The sequence below is a fragment of the Peromyscus leucopus genome, chromosome 8b, assembly GCF_004664715.2.
Source record: "Peromyscus leucopus breed LL Stock chromosome 8b, UCI_PerLeu_2.1, whole genome shotgun sequence".
Classification (NCBI taxonomy): Eukaryota; Metazoa; Chordata; class Mammalia; order Rodentia; family Cricetidae; genus Peromyscus; species Peromyscus leucopus.
The window spans coordinates 5697513-5713958 of NC_051086.1; the positions used below are offsets into that span (position 1 = coordinate 5697513).

The following is a 16446-nucleotide window of genomic DNA, read 5'->3' on the forward strand; positions in this document are numbered from 1 at the left end:
TCCTTGGGTCTGGTAGATCAGTGTGTTCTTCCAACCCTATACTGAAACAGGTGCCAGGGAATTCCCAGCAGGTCTGAGGGCACCTGGGTAAACTGAGGTAGAGCTCCTTTCCTCTGCCTTCCTCTCCTCTGCCCTGTGCTCTCTTCCACTACACACTGAGAATCCCCTGGCAAACACTGCTTCGGCTAGGAAGTGGAAATTCCTGGCCCCAGCGAAGGCTCCAGGCGGCCATGTGGGAAGGGACAGCTGGTCTCTGCCTGACAATGTCAGGCCGCCCGGCCGGATGCCCCGGCACAGGAGGTGCCGTTTACAGGAAGCAACTGGCCCCAAGGGGCTTGGAGCCTTTGCACCCGATAGTGACAGCAGCCTCAGCCCGCAGATAAACACAACCCACTGAAAATGGACCTTCAGGAGGACCACGCATTTGATTTTTGAATCAGAAGTGTGAAAGGAACCGGGGGTGGGGGAGGGGATGGGAGGATGGGGGGTGGTGGCGCACACCTTTAATACTGGGGCTCGGAAGACAGAGGCAGGCAGATCTCTGTGAGTTCGAGGCCAGCCTGGTCTACAGAGTGAGTTCCAGGACAGCCAGGGCTACACAGAGAAACCCTGTCTTGAAAAAACAAACAAACAAAGTGTGAAAGGAAAATCGGAATCTCCCAGCACATAGGCCCACTTCTTTTTCCCCCCTTTTCTTTGAGATGCTCTTGCTGAGTGGCCCTGGCTGGCCTAGAACTTGCAGTCATCTTCCTGACTCTGCTTCTCAAGTGCTCAACTTAGAGGTGTGTGAGCCACCGCATCTCGTCTCCTTTCATTTTTAAAAAATGCACCAGGCACGTCCAGCATGCTTTCTTTGAGCATGGTGTCTCCTAGCTGAGCTGGGCACTTGACTACATGTCCTGTCACCCTCGACCACCCTCAAGGGGCCACTCACCTCCAGCAGCTGCGCAGCGCTGGGCCGGGTCTCTGGGTTCTTATCCAACGCTATCTTCAGAAAGTCCCGGAACTCCACGGACCTGGGAGGACAGGTGTAAGGAGTGGGCCACAACACAGTCACCATGCTCCCAGGATCGGGTGTTTCCCCAAAACAACACTCCAAGAACAAAGGGGCCTCCGTTGCCTAAAAGTGGAGACAGGGTCTACATGACATCCTTCTTATCATGGATATCATTGTCCAGACCAGGACACAGAAGTCAAAGAGGCTGAACCCAAGTTCCCATTCCTAGCCCTGAGCCATGTGGCCGCTGGGGCCCTGTTTAGGGTCTCCGTGTCCTGGGACAAAATGGGATCTCATACTGGCTAAGCGGCCTTATTCTCAAGTTCAGGTGGGCAGTTCAGAAAGGCCCGGAGGTGTCCCCCCCCCCCAGCTCTGACACCCCTCTGATTTTGGAGTCAGATACCGTGCACACACACACCCACCCCAGTGCCATATGCCTCGTGTCCCCTTGGAGTGCCCTCAGCTCTCTAAGTACCCCGCTGTCCTCTCTCTCCTTACCACTTGGAGGGCGTGAGCAGTGTGGGAGGGTCTGACTTGGCAATCTTGAGCAGGACCCGCATGGGGTTGAGCTCGTGGTGTGGCGGCTCGATCTGAGCCATCTCGATCAGCGTGATGCCCAAGGACCAGATGTCAGCCTTGTAGTCATAGGGGGCGTCCTTCATGGTCTCACAGAGCACCACCTCAGGGGCCATCCTGAGCCAACCAAGGAACAATAAGGGCTAAGAATGGGGCCCCTGCGAGTGCCGCTTGTAGCCTCGGGGTCTGGAACACCACCAGCTCCACATTGGAGGTTGGCAGCATTTGAAGCCATGATTTGAATTACTGGCATCCATTTCTTCCTCAAGGGTCTTCACGAGCCCCTGCCACGGCCTGATGCAGTTCCTGGAACCTACCACAAGGTGGCAGCAGCAATCCAGAACAGAGTCCTGGGGAAGGGGCAGGTGGGTGAGGGCAGAGGGGGAGGTTCCAGCAAAAACAAAAACAAAGTGGGACCTTGGGGTAGACCGACTAGGACAGCACCAAGAGAAAGGGGGATGGGAGAGAAGAGAAAGGAATAACGGGTGGGGTGGGAGAGAAAGAGTTAAGAGTAATAAGCAAGCAAGGAAGGGGCCAAGCACCGTGGTGAGTTGTAAAAACAGGACACAAAGCAATCAGGTGTGAAATCGAGTAAGAGAGCTGTGGGCGGGGTGAGGCCCACATGCGTGCACGTGTGGAGGAGTGGGTGATCAGCGCCACATGTCTGCAGACTGAGGCAAAGCAAGGCCTCAGGTGTCTTCTTCCACCAGAGCTTTCTTTTCATAGATGTTTTTAAAAAGGAACCACAACAGTCGAGAGAGGCCCGGGAAGATTTCTCTGAGGACAGGAAGTGAATTTACATTGTTCTTCTACCACGCCCCCCTCCAGCACCCGGAACTCAGTACGTGTGTTAGTCAAACCAAGAACTGGAGCCCTTTTTAGGGGCTCAGTTTAGTTTATTAATGGGGTGCTTTCCACTGTAACCCCAAGGTATAGATGAGGTACGGGGAAGGTCAGTAACTCGCCCTATGCAGAGAAGTGGAGGCTGGACCCACACTGACTGGGGGCCCTGAACCAGCACCCTGCCTCCCCCACACAATCCACCCAGAGGTAACCATGCGGTTAGGCTTGATAACCTGTCAATCAGTTCCCAGAGGCCTCGCAACTCACCAGTAAGGCGTTCCTATGAAGGAATCTCGCTTTTGCAGAGTTTTCAGATTCTTGGCAGACACACCAAAGTCAGCTGCAAGACAGAAGCCTCAGATAAAAGAGCTGAGGGCCTCCTCTCTACCCAGGGCCTAGGTGTGGACTTGAGGATGCTCGTGTTTTAAAATTTTAAAACAAACACGAGTTTTAAAATTAATTTTAAAACAAACACAAGTTTTAAAATTAAAGTGAGCTTGCTGCTCAGATGGGCACTTTGTCACCACTGGGAGTATGAACCGGCCAGACCCTTCCATGAATGAGAGCAACTTAAGTCACAAGAGCCTTCTAAAAAGCCAGATTCAGGTGGGGCAGTGGTGATGCACGGCTTTAATCCTAGCACTGGTCCCAGGATAGCCAGAGCTACACAGTGAGTCTCTCTCTCTCTCTCTCTCTCTCTCTCTCTCTCTCTCTCTCTCTCTCTCTCTCTCTCTCTCTCGCACACGCCAGACTCATTTGATCCAATGAAATAGCACTAAATGCAAACAATTACAATATTCATCAGTGTGCCATTCAATCTCAAACACGTCTGTAGCCAGACTTATGAAGCTGTCATAAAAAAAAAAAAACAAATTAACATTTTTAAAAAAAGGTATTATCTGTAATGCCTTAGCCTTTCCTTTTCCTTCTTTTTGGTTTTTCAAGACAAGGTTTCTCTGTGTAGCCCTGGGTGTCCTGGAACTCACTCTGTAGACCTGGCTCCACTCAGAGATCTGACTGCCTTTCCTCCTGAGTGCTGGGGTTAAAGGCGTGCGCCGCCACCGCTTGATTTTTGGTTTGTTTTTCCCTTAGTTTTTTAAAGAAGATTTTCTCTCTCTCTCTCTCTCTCTCTCTCTCTCTCTCTCTCTCTCTCTCTCTCTCTCTCTCTCTCTCTCACATACACACACACACACACACACACACACACACACACACACACACACACACACACACGATAAGGCAGGAAGTTGAGAGGTAAACCAGCCCAGCGGTGCTGAGTTCTTGTAATCCCAGCACTTGAGAGACAAGCAGGGGTTGAGAGTTGGAGAACAGCCTGAGCTACAGGCAAGACTCTGGACAACGACTCTCAGCAGAGCTACACAAGCCCTGGCCTAGCATGTGCAGCCCTGTGGATCTGTTCCCCAGCACAGCGATTTTAAATGTCACGAAGAACTCTTCACATGAAGTATTTATTTATTTATATACTTATCAATATGTGTTTAATATTATCAGGTTAATGGAGAAGAGGAGGCTGCACACTTGTCTGTGCTCCCTGGAAGAGCAAACACACACACACACACACACACACACACACACACACACACACACACACACACACACACCCTGAACTACCTTGGAGGAAACATGACAGACTGCCTCACCGGGGCAGGGTGGTTAGACTGGACGTGGCATCTCCCACTTTCAGGGTTATGAAACTTTGCTATGATAAATACATACGGTTTTCAGGACCAAGAAAAATACACCAGTAAGATTTATCTTTAAACACACCCAACAACACATCAGCATGCCTTCCCACACCCAGGATGAAGAGAAGAATCTCTGAGGGGAAATGTCTCCCGGGCACCTGCCTTGGAGGCCACATCTCCTGGTAGCCAAGCAGCACTCTGGAGACGGTGCTCAGCTGCAAGGCGACGGTGACTTATCCCAAGAACTCCACGGAGCTCCCATCGGACTCACAAGTTCAAACCAGAGGGGAGCCAGGCACAGAGTGGGTGCCGGTTCCTCTTGGGCTCATTCAAGATTCCCCGGGCACCATCAGGAGCCAGGCCGGCTGGAGAGGAGCCACAGGGACCCAGAGGCAAAGCCAGCCCTGGCCTCCTTCTATACCCAGCTCAGGGAAACAGAGAACAACCAACCAACAGGAGCTTCTTCAGCTGAAGGGAGGGAGGCGGTGGAGGGGTGGGGGACAGAGGAGCGTAGGAGCGGTGTGACCTGGGAAGCAGTCAGGGAGGGAGCGAAGGAAAGGTCACCTGGAGGAGGCCCAGACGAGGACCCGAGGCACCCATTCATAAGACCAGCACGTAAGAGCATCCTAATGTGCCAGGTGCCATCCCACTGCTGAGATGGCCTTCCCGCCAGGCCAGCATCCTGTCACTCTAGTGTGACACATTTAACCAATCTGGTGGGAATCCTGGGAGCACAATTGGAGGACAGCATTCTGTGGGGCAGGATTAGAGAGGACACCAGTGAAGGCAGGATTCCTGGGGTAGGGACTCCTGGGGCAACAGTTGGGGTGGGGGGGGCAGGATTCTCCAGGGCCAGGATTGGGGAAGTCGGATTCCAGGGCTGAGGAGTCAAGGCAAAGGGCCAAGCACTGGGGCCAGTGGGGACAGTTGGTCAAGATCTGAGGGAGACATTTCTGAGGCAGGACCGAAAGGCAGGGGAATTTCCAGGGACATGAGCAGAGGGAGAAGAGCCTTCCGAACCATCTTGTGGGAATCCCTCACCAGCAGCTGACCAGGAACATTCCGGCACAGCTAACTAACCGGTCGAGGCCTTCCTCCCTTTCCAACATCAACAGTCAGTTTTCCAGGAATCTCACCAGAAGGCACATTTATGGGAAAAGGACACACACCAAAACCCTGGTAATAGCTTTGGTGGTGCCTCTAATTTCACCTATCCAGTTCTGTTCCCATCCAAGGAATCTCCAGAGCTACCCCGTGCTGGTAAGTGTTACGTTAACTTGACACAGCTAGAGTCAGCTTGGAAAGAGGGTCTCAAGTGAAAAATGCCTCCACCAGATTGCCTGCAGGGCATTTTAAAATGAATATTAATGATTGATGTGGGTAGGCCTAGCCCATGGATAAGGAAGGATTGCTACTCCTCTCTTCTCGGGTATCGGTCACCCCTAGGCTGGTGGTCCTGGGGTCTGTAAGAAAGCAGGCTGAGCAAGCCATGAGGAGCAAGTCAGTGAGCAGCACCCCTCCATGCCCCCCCATCAGTCCCCGCCTCCAGGCTCCCACCCTGACTTCCCTGGATGATGGACTACAAGCCGTAGGATGAAATCAACGCTCTCCTCCTCAAGTTGCTCTTGGTCATGGTGTGTCATCACAGCAGAACAGAGTTCTATTGAACTCTGACTAAGACACACCACACAGATCTCTCTTATCAGGAAAGAGAAGGAAATTCTTTTTCCTTAGCAACCTTTTGAGGTGTGATTTCAGTCACCAAGGGGCAAATACTGTCAATTCTAGAAAAAAATAATTGTTTACTCTTCCTTGAGGAGCCAAGTCTACTCTTGGGTATGTCTTAAGGTGAGAAGCCCACATCCATACTCCCATACTCCAGGGTACGTCTTACTTTCTTTTTAAAATGCGTGCGTGCGTGCGTGCGTGCGTGCATGTGTGTGTGTGTGTGCATGCGTGCACGTGTGTGCGTGTGTGTGTGTGTGTGTGTGTGTATGTGTGTGTGTGTGCATGTGCGTATGCATGTCTGCGTGCCTGAGAGCTCTCAAACACTCTACATGTAGAGGTCAGAGGGCACTTGTGAGAGTCAGTTCCCTTCTTCCGCCACATGAATTCCGGAAACGGAGCTCAGGTCGCCAGGCTGGCAGCACGCGCCTTTACCACGCACCGAGCATCCCTCCTCTGCTGCCCCTCACGCCAACACCACTCCAAGCCATCTTTATGAAATCACAAACTCTGCCATATAAATGGACTAGTCCTGAAATTCTTCTCATCACTGAAGCCACGCACCTGTCTGTCCTGAGTCAAGGTCCCCAAAGGTCTAGGGGACTCTCCGGGCTATAGAGGGTAGGGAATGGAGCTGTCTGTCCCCTTACCACTCAGGTTTTCCAGGCCCAATAAACGTGCAGAAGCTGGTGGGGGGTGAAATAAGCTATGTAGAGCGCCATGGGGGACAGGATAGTGCTCCCCACCCCGTGACACAGGGGTGCTAACACTTGATCCTTTAGAGCTCATTTGGGAGCTATCCTGAGGATTAAATTGAGACATTTGCAAAGTGACTGCTCCCACCTCAGGTCATCATGACGGCTCCATACTGGAGCCCAAGGAAGGGCCCAGCCTGAGAACCTGAGGTCTCGAAAGGCTGAGATGAACAAGCTTCTCCTGAGTAGCCATGAAGCAGCTCTCTGCCTGGACAGTGCAGACTGGCAGCATTACATGCTCTCCCTCTCTCTCCTCCTCCCCCCCTCTGTGTGCGTGTGTGCGTGCATGCGTGCGTGTGTGTGTGCGTGCGTGCGTGTGTGTGTGTGTGTGTGTGTGTGTATGTGTGTATGTATGTGTGTGTGTGTGTGTGTGTGTGTGTGTGTGTACTGACCTGGGACAGGGGTCTGTAGGTTACCTCCTCCCAGGGCAGGACCAGGGCTGCTAAGAGTGAGGTTCAGACACAGGCGAAGCCCCAGCCGGCTTGGAGAGTGGTCCCTCAGGGGCCCCTCAAGAATGTGGATTGGGCTTTCCTTCCTGCTGGGTCAGCCTGGGTACCCGTGAGCCTGTTTCCCCACAAACGCCCCTTGGAGTGAAACTTCCAGAAACTAGGCATCACGACTCCCACCCCATCCCCGAGCCGTGCCACACCTTCTTCAAGACAGAAGGGGAAATGGGAAACCACCCACTTCCACGACCACAAGCTGGCCCAGGGCCACCCGGAAGCAGGCACCAAGTCAGCCTTAGGGTAGCTGTTACTTCTTCCTCTTCACAAAGAGGGGCCTAGTGTGGAGGGCGGGGGGCTCCTAGAGTCAGGCTGGACTAGACACTGATGGGGGGTGACTTGGATGGAGTTCATGAGGGAATCCCTGGGGGGTGGGGGCCATCTTGGGTTAAGTCGAAGCCTCTTCTCATAGAAGCACGATGCTCTCTCCATTTCTGAATGAGTTAGAAACAAGGCAGGAGGGTCACAGACTCCCTGGTCGGCTCTTCAGGGACTCGGCCCTGACCACACATCTGGAGCGGGAAACCCAACAAACAGGTTTACTGAGGGAACCTTCTCACAGCCGCAGCTAGGGGAGCACAGCCAGGGGAGCACAGTCAGAGCTAAGGGAGCACAGACACAGCTGGGGGAGCACAGTCACAGCCGGGGGAGCACAGTCACAGCCGGGGGAGCACAGCCAGGGGAGCACAGTCACAGCTGGGGGAGCACAGTCACAGCTAGGGGAGCACAGTCACAGCTAAGGGAGCACAGTCACAGCTAAGGGAGCACAGTCACAGCTAAGGGAGCACAGTCACAGCTAAGGGAAAACAGTCACAGCTAGGGGAGCACAGTCACAGCTGGGGGAGCACAGACACAGCTAGGGGAGCACAGTCACAGCTAAGGGAAAACAGTCACAGCTAGGGGAGCACAGTCACAGCTGGGGGAGCACAGTCACAGCTGGGGGAGCACAGACACAGCTAAGGGAGCACAGTCACAGCTAGGGGAGCACAGTCACAGCTGGGGGAGCACAGTCACAGCTGGGGGAGCACAGTCACAGCTGGGGGAGCACAGTCACAGCTAGGGGAGCACAGTCACAGCCAGGGGAGCACAGTCACAGCCGGGGGAGCACAGTCACAGCTAAGGGAGGACAGTCACAGCTAGGGGAGCACAGTCACAGCTGGGGGAGCACAGTCACAGCTAGGGGAGCACACTCACAGCTAGGGGAGCACAGTCACAGCTGGGGGAGCACAGTCACAGCTAAGGGAGCACACTCACAGCTAGGGGAGCACAGTCGCAGCTAGGGGAGCACAGTCACAGCTAAGGGAGCACAGTCACAGCTAGGGGAGCACAGTCACAGCTAGGGGAGCACGGTCACAGCTAAGGGAGCACAGTCACAGCTGGGGGAGCACAGTCACAGCTAGGGGAGCACACTCACAGCTAGGGGAGCACAGTCACAGCTAGGGGAGCACAGTCACAGCTAGGGGAAAATAGTCACAGCTAGGGGAGCACAGTCACAGCTAGAGGAGGACAGTCACAGCTAGGGGAGCACAGTCACAGCTGGGGGAGCACAGTCACAGCTAAGGGAGCACAGTCACAGCTAAGGGAGCACAGTCACAGCTGAGGGAGCACAGTCACAGCTAGGGGAGCACAGTCACAGCTAAGGGAGCACAGTCACAGCTAAGGGAGCACAGTCACAGCTAGGGGAGCACAGTCACAGCTAAGGGAGCACAGTCACAGCTAGGGGAAAATAGTCACAGCTAGGGGAGCACAGTCACAGCTGGGGGAGCACAGTCACAGCTGGGGGAGCACAGTCACAGCTGGGGGAGCACAGACACAGCTACAGGAGCACAGTCACAGCTAGAGAGTACAGCTAAGGGAGCACACAAACTTTGCTGGAAAGTCTGTTCACATACCCCCTCCCAACACACACAGCTTGGCTTCCCACGGTTTTGGTTACACGCTGTCAATTCCAGTCTGGAACTATCACACAAGACATTCTAGAAGTAAGTCATAAGTCTTAAATGGCATTCATTATAGTACATTATTATAGTGATATTTTACCACCAAATATTGTTGTTACTCTCTAACATGTCTAATTTACAAACTAAACCTTTTCACCGTGTATGGATAGGAAAAACGTGTTATGTAGAGGGTTCTGAACCACCTGCACTGGCAGGCACCCACCGTGGGTCTTGGAGTGTCTGCCCTATGGATAAGCAGGGACTACTGGATGTTCGGTTTTTTATTTTAGTGTGTGTGTGTGAGTGTTTGCCTGCATGTATGTATGCACACCCCTGCCTGGTGTCTCTGGGGTGAGAGGAAGACCCCCTGGCATTCTTAACAATTGAGCCATCTCTCCTGCCCCAAATTCATTATTAGGTTTTACTCTTTTTATCTTGGGCTATGAGGGGAGGTAAATGTCACAGTGTGCATGTGGAGACCAGAGGACAAACTTGCAGGAGTCCGTTCTCTCCTTCTGGGGAGAGAACTCAGATCACCAGGCTAGGCAGCAGACACCTGGACCAGCAAGCCATCTTGGAGGCCCCACTGTATGCCTCTGGCAGTCATCCTGGTCCTGGCTACAGATGTCTATAAACAGATTTAGAATACAGACAGATGTTTCCAGAAGCATCACTCAGAAGGCTGACAAGCTGGAAGCAGCTGAACTCATTGCTGGAGTTTGGAGGCAAGCTCTGTGGCTCCTCAGCTATGAAATAGCATGCAGCCCCAAACAAGGAGCAAGGCTGTGCCTGGATGCCCCAGACCAGCAGCTTACCTGTAACACTGTGAGACACACAGCACATGCAACCTGATTCCAGCTGCATTTAAAGAACATTTGTACATTACATGTACCAGCCTCCCCAAACTCAGCTGCGCCTCAAACTCACTGCAGTCACCTCCCCAGAGATGGGGGCAGAGCACAGAGGATCTTGGTCTATTAATTCTTTTTCTTTACACAATTTTATTCTTAAAAACATTTTTGATGGAGTGCCCTGTTTTCGCTGTTTAGAAAACAGAAACACGCCGGGCGGTGGTGGCGCATGCCTTTAATCCCAGCACTCGGGAGGCAGAGCCAGGCGGATCTCTGTGAGTTCGAGGCCAGCCTGGGCTACAGAGTGAGTTCCAGGAAAGGCGCAAAGCTACACAGAGAAACCTTGTCTCGAAAAATTAAAAAAGAAAAAAAAGGAAAGAAAACAGAAACACATCTAGCAGCATTATTAGGGGATTTTTCTCTTATGTAAAACACAGGATGTGGTGAAGGAGGGACTTCGCGCTCTGCTTGGGGGTGTACATGGCGGGAGCAGGAGGGAAGGAACTGAGGTATGTGTGAGCTAAAGGAGACCTCACAGCCCGCAACTCCCTCCAGTAGGGGAGCTCCAGGAGCTGGCATGCACCTCCTGGAATGACTGGCTGGCTGGAAACATGATATGAAACATTTAATATCCAGCCCAGAGCTAACACGGGTAACCTGTTTTGCATGCGTATGAAATAATGATGCCTGTGAGCAACACTGGAGGATACAGCGAAACAGACGGATACCGTCTGACTTTAAAAAGCAGACAAGAACGTCCTGTCAAGCACAGAAAGGCAAAATCTGCACGGTCCCACTCATATGAGGATCTCCCAGAAGTAGGGTGGGGTGGGAGGAGCCGGGGGGGGGGGGGGGGAGGGTGGGTAGGCGGTGGAGCCGCTAACGCTCTAAGGCAGGGACTACCGTTGACCAACCGCCACAAAATCAAATCAATTGAAAATGTTCTTCTAAGAAACACTGAGCATCTGGGGTGTCGGCCATGGCAATCACACTGTCTGACCACATCGCCCTGCACCCCACAAGTCTGTGGACTTCTTGTGTTTCAGCTAAAAATAAAAAACATACATATATTTAAAAAGACAGTCTTGGGGCCAAGGGAGACAGCCGAGTGAAAGTGTTTCCCTCTACCCAGCATGCTAAACTCGGCATGCCCCGGGCTAGAGCGCCAGCACCACACAAATATAAAACGGAACAAAAACACATAGACATCAGCTCTCCTGGATTCACACATAGGTCACTTCTGACATCTCACTACCAGTGGTGTTAGGATGAATACCTTGAGGCTCATGTGCGCTCCCCTCTCCCTGGCCCCACCTCCATCTCTTTCTTTGAGACCTCACTATGTAGCCCTGGCTGGCCTGTAACTTGCGATGTAGACCAGGCTAGCTTCTAACACCGCCTGCCTCTAAATCCAGAGTGTTGCGTTAAAGGCAAGTTCCACTACTCCCAAACACTTGAAGTACTTTTTATACATGTGTAAATATTATCTTCTTCTGAGGATAAAAACATTTCACACACACACACGAAAACAGTGAAGTTGAAAAAGTTGAAATGTTTTACGATACACGAAGTTCTGTTTGCTAGGATTAGGTGCCTGGAAGGGGTGGGGCAACACCATAACAACCTCCACACAGTCGCCTGGAACCCGAGGGCTCCTGCCACACTGCATGGTGAAAACTACCCCATCCAAAACACCACGTGACAGTAGCCAGGTCCCTCATGGGGCCATCAGGGCAGCAAGCCTAGGCAGCAAGGCTGTGACCTGCTGGACCAGGGTGGGGAAAAGGAAACTGTGGAGGCTCCTGCCCTGCCCAGAGCTCCCAAGGGCCACCACCTTCCTCTGGATCCAGGACAGGGTTGCAGCAGCCGGTGGCCTGGCTGGGTTCATTAGCAGGAGGCATCTCCTAATTACAGAACGGTCTGCCCTGCCGGGGGTGTCGTGGCAGCAACAGTACCAGGCAGGGAGGTGACAAGACGCTAACTGATCACAGGCACACGGTGTCACTCCTCTGGGCCTCAATTTCTCCATCTGTTAAATGGAGCCTTTGTTATCCAGCCAGGAAGCCGGAAGGACTACTCTGCTGTGGCAAGTTTTCTACTTTATTTTCTGTAGGTTTGGGGGCGACTACAAATGACCCCTTGACAAAGGCGTTTGCTCACGGGCTTCCCATCATCTTCAGCTCCACAGTGTTGTCTTCTTTGCCTCTCCTCTCCCCACATCACCCCAAACTGCAAACACAGTCTTCTGTGCTTGCGTCCTGCTCTCTACCCTCCCTCCTACACGATTCTCACAGGCTGAGAACAATGGCTGTCTCTCTCGCCAGACCCTCTCTTCCTCTGAAAAGGCCGTCTTGCCTACTATACTAACACTGAAAGGAAGGAGGACTTCCATATTGCCCACCCCCCTCACTCCATGCCAGAGACTGACTAGAAGCTGAGCCAATCAGAGCCCTTCACCAGCATTACTGACCTCACGACCTCCAATGGTCTCTAGTTTATCTTGCAGGTGATGGTGGGAAATGTCGAACTAGATCTTGTCAGAATCTTTCAAGACTGGGGTTCCCTACAAAGGCAGAGGCCGGGGAGGCCTAGCAGTGCTATGTGTGGCTAGGTGCCTAGCTGCCTCTTTTTCCCGATTTGGTCCTAACAGACAATCATTGGCTGTCTGACTCCACACACAGGAGAGTCTACCAGAGGGGAGCGGCTTGCATGTCAGCTCTGCAGCCAGACGCTTTTGCTGCCCCTCTCCCTAGCTGTGTGAAACTGGGTAAGAGAGCTAACCTCTCTAGGCTACACAGTCCTCATGTGGAAAATGCAGTCGGTGGCCTTGGAGGATGAGGTGAGCTCCCAGATACTCAAGACTGGCCCACAGTACAGCAGTTACTGTACCCCTGATTGCAATTCAGCTTTCTGTACTTTGTTAGTTACTCATGGTCAGCCCAAAACATTATCAGCCTTGCTCTGAGGATGGAGGGAGGGAGGGAGGGAGGGAGAGAGGAGGGAGGGAGGGAGACCATGTGCTGGCTAGTTTTATGTCAACTTGACACAAGCTAGAGTTATCTGAAAGGAGGGAACCTCAATTGAGAAAAATGCCTGTAGTCAGAAGTTTCCTGTGTCCCGCCTGGCCTGCGGTCAGGACAAATCTCTCACCCACAGTCCTGCAGCCTTTATAAAATAATCACACAGAGGCTTAATATTATTTATAACTGCTTGGCCATTAGCTCAGGCTTAATACTGACTAGCTCTTACACTTAAATTAACCCATAACTCTTATTTATGTTTAGCCACGTGGCTTGGTACCTTTTCTCAGTTCTGCCTTCACATCTTGCTTCCTCTGTGTCTGGCTGGCGACTCCTGACTCTGCTCTTCCTTTTCCCAGCGTTCCTTTAGTCTGCTCTCCCCACCCATATGTCCTGCCTGGCTACTGGCCAATCAGTGTTTTATTAAACCAGTGTACAAACACATTATCCCACAGCAAATGCCTCCATAACAGAAGCATTTGGGGAGGCAGAGGCAGGTGGGTCTCTGAGTTCGAGGCCGGTCTGGTCACATTTCCCGCATTGGTGATTGACTAGGGAGGGTCCAGTCCACCGTAGATGATGCCACCCCTGCACTAGTGGTCCTGGGTTATATAAGAAAGTGGGCTGAGCAAGCCATGGGGAGCAAGCCAGTAAGCAGCACCCCTTTATGGTCTCTGCATCAGCTCCTGCCTCCAGGCTCCTGCCCTGTTTGAGTTCCTGCCCTGACTTCTTTCCATGATGAAGAGTGCTGTGGAAGTGTAAGTCAAAAAAAAACCTTTCCTCCCCAAGTTGCTTTGGTCCTGGCGTTTCATCATGGCGTGTTAACCCTGACTAAGACAGACTACACTCATGTAACCTTTGTTACAATAACCCCGTGATAACCCCTGCTGCATCATTTCTTGTTGCTGATGTCCACTGTCTAATTCCTAAATGAAACATGGCTGCAGGTGTGTGTATTGGAGAAACCTAGTGTACAGGAGGGTGGGTGCTACCTGGGGTTTTAAGCACCCCCTCAGGATCTTGGGTGTATTCTTACAGAAAAGTAGGGAGGGGATACTAGACAGTAAAGATCCAGGACCCCAATCTGCTGCAGCAAGAGTCAGGGATGCTGGGTTGAGGTTAAGAAAGGGGTGAGAAGTAACTGGCTCCCAGCAGGGCCATTAGGCAGGGCCCAGCACAGCAGGGGGCCCTTCTGAGTCAAGACCCTTAAGTAACCAGACCGAAGGAGTCATGGCAATGATGGACCCGACTGTTACCATCTTCCAACGGCTCTAGGCTCAGGCTGGGCACCTGGACTGTGGGATAGTTAGCACTTCTGCCTGGCACTTGAAAGACCCCGGAAGTTGTAGGATTTGCCTCGTCTTCCCCAAGGGGCACCTGGGCGAGGCATGCAGGGACTTGGAGAATGGAGAGCCTTATCTCACAGCAGTTAGCAGGACAGTGGTCACATGTCTGCTGGCCTCTCATCTGTGTGGGGCCAACAGGTGGAATCTGCGTTAACTCACCCCCCAGGCCACAAGGCAGCACTGAGTGTGGGAAACCAGGCTCAAAAGGAGTAGGTGACCTGCCTCTTCCCGGACAATGCAGATCCTTTAGTTCCAGAGGCCACACCCTGCCAATATCCCAATGTCCTCAGGCTGCCGATTTTCTCTCTGCACAAACACAATCCAACTGTCAGTCCGGAATGGGGCAGCTGGAGCCATGCCGGACTTGACAACAGAGAGAACCTCAGAGGAAGGAAACCCGAGACAGCCGCACATACTCATCACAAGGCAGGAGCAGGTGCCCAGCACCTGCCCGATGTGACAGTACTGTCACTTTACCCTTACAGCCACCACAACCCTTCCAGGAGGATCCACTTTTATACCCACACTGCTAATGAAAGCTGGGGTCTTAACGGCTAGTACTCATCTTCGGACCACACAACAGAAGTGGCAGAGCCAGGATTTGAACCAGGCCTGTCGGAATCTGGCTCCCCGACTCTGCAGCTCACCTATTCTTCTCACACATGGCATGTGGTACAGGCGTCATCTCCTACACCCTTCCCTGGGAAAACGAACAGCCAAGCACTTCTCCAGGACACTCTGAGTTACACAAAGATATGAGGGTAGTGAGAGCGGCCCCAAAGAATTCCAAGTCTGGGTAGACCCTGGCTTGCTTCTTGCCAGCTGTGTGTCCCAGGGCTGGCCCTTGCCCCCTCTGAGCCCTCTGCCAAACGCTTCGGAGCACACTCCTGACTGACTGTGCCCTTCTGCCCCACCTTCATATTACCCCTGCAGTTCTCAGGGGGGCTCCAGGGAACTGCTTCTTATATGTCCCTTAGACACTGAGGCGCCCCCTAGAGGAAGTACGAAGGCTGACACGTCTACTCTGGAAGAACAAGGTGGAGGGTGGGGAGCGGAGCAATGAACTAGTATCAGACGTTACTAGGCAGTGGAGCTGAATGCTATCATACGAGTCAGAACCGGGATGCCACCCCCTCCTGTATGCATTCTCTCCACCTGTACCCTGAGTCCAGCAGCCACTAAGGCTGAAGGGACGATGAAAGGCACCCATTAGCCACGCCTCCCGGAGCAGAGTGCGCATGCGCACATGGTGTTTAGCTAAAAACTCAGGAGGAAGCCAGACGCAGTGGCACAGACCTTTAGTCCCAGCACTCGGGAGGCAGAGGCAGGTGGATCTCTGTGAGTCTGAGGCCAGCCTGGTCTACAAATCGAGTTCCAGGAAAGGAGCAAAGCTACACAGAGAAACCCTGTCTTGAAAAATGAAACAAACAAAAATCAATTCTGATATTCAGTTTACCTTCCATCACACTCATGGGTGTGTCCGTGGATTCGACCAATATGTATTGAAAATATTCAGGGGAAACAGCAAGATGGCTGGGTGGGTAAAAGTGCTTAGATACAGGATCTTTCCCATTTGGGTTTGTAAACTGGAAGCTAGGGCCAAGCTCTGGCATCACGGGCTATTGTATATACCGCGCGGTGCTGGCCAACACCCCACAAGGTTCAAGCAACAGCTTCACCTCTGGTTGTCTCCATGCTGCCAAATGTTCCCTGAGCCTGGCTGAAAAGCACTAGAATAGCCTATGACTTGAGGATGCGGGACAGACAGACAGACAGACACACACACACACACACACACACACACACACACACACACACGACTCGACTGTTGGAACCTTGGAGGCTGTAGTGGTAGCTGTGGGAGTGAGGACCCCATACTCATTACGAGGCCGAGGTCTCCTCCAGCCAGGACACTTGCAATTAGCCATCTCTTGCCTCTCAGGCCCTCACCCAGAAGCCCTTCTTACCCAGCCTGATGTCCCCCTCAAGGGTCATAAGCACATTGCCGGCTTTCAGGTCGCGGTGGATGATCCTCTTGCCATGTAGGAAGTCGAGCGCTTCCAGCATCTGGCGGCATACGACCTGAATCTGGGGCTCAGTGAGGCCTCGGTCTAGCTCTGGAAAAGAAGAGCACTTTGTCACTGGGCAGCACTCCCCAGGCCAGCACCAGGCCCTTTGTAGGTT

At 52.6% G+C, this 16446-nt stretch overlaps 1 protein-coding gene across 1 annotated transcript in view; it reads right to left on the reverse strand.

The window, feature by feature from the left end:
• Window positions 1–16446, reverse strand: part of Stk10 (serine/threonine kinase 10) — a 96583-nt gene that overhangs the window by 34797 nt on the left and 45340 nt on the right. Inside the window, exons 4-7 of the mRNA XM_028857792.1 lie at window positions 16230–16379; window positions 2684–2756; window positions 1496–1690; window positions 935–1016 (exon numbers count right to left, since the gene is read on the reverse strand). Coding sequence (XP_028713625.1) covers window positions 935–1016; window positions 1496–1690; window positions 2684–2756; window positions 16230–16379 — 500 coding nt within the window. The remainder of the gene's footprint in view (window positions 1–934; window positions 1017–1495; window positions 1691–2683; window positions 2757–16229; window positions 16380–16446) is intronic.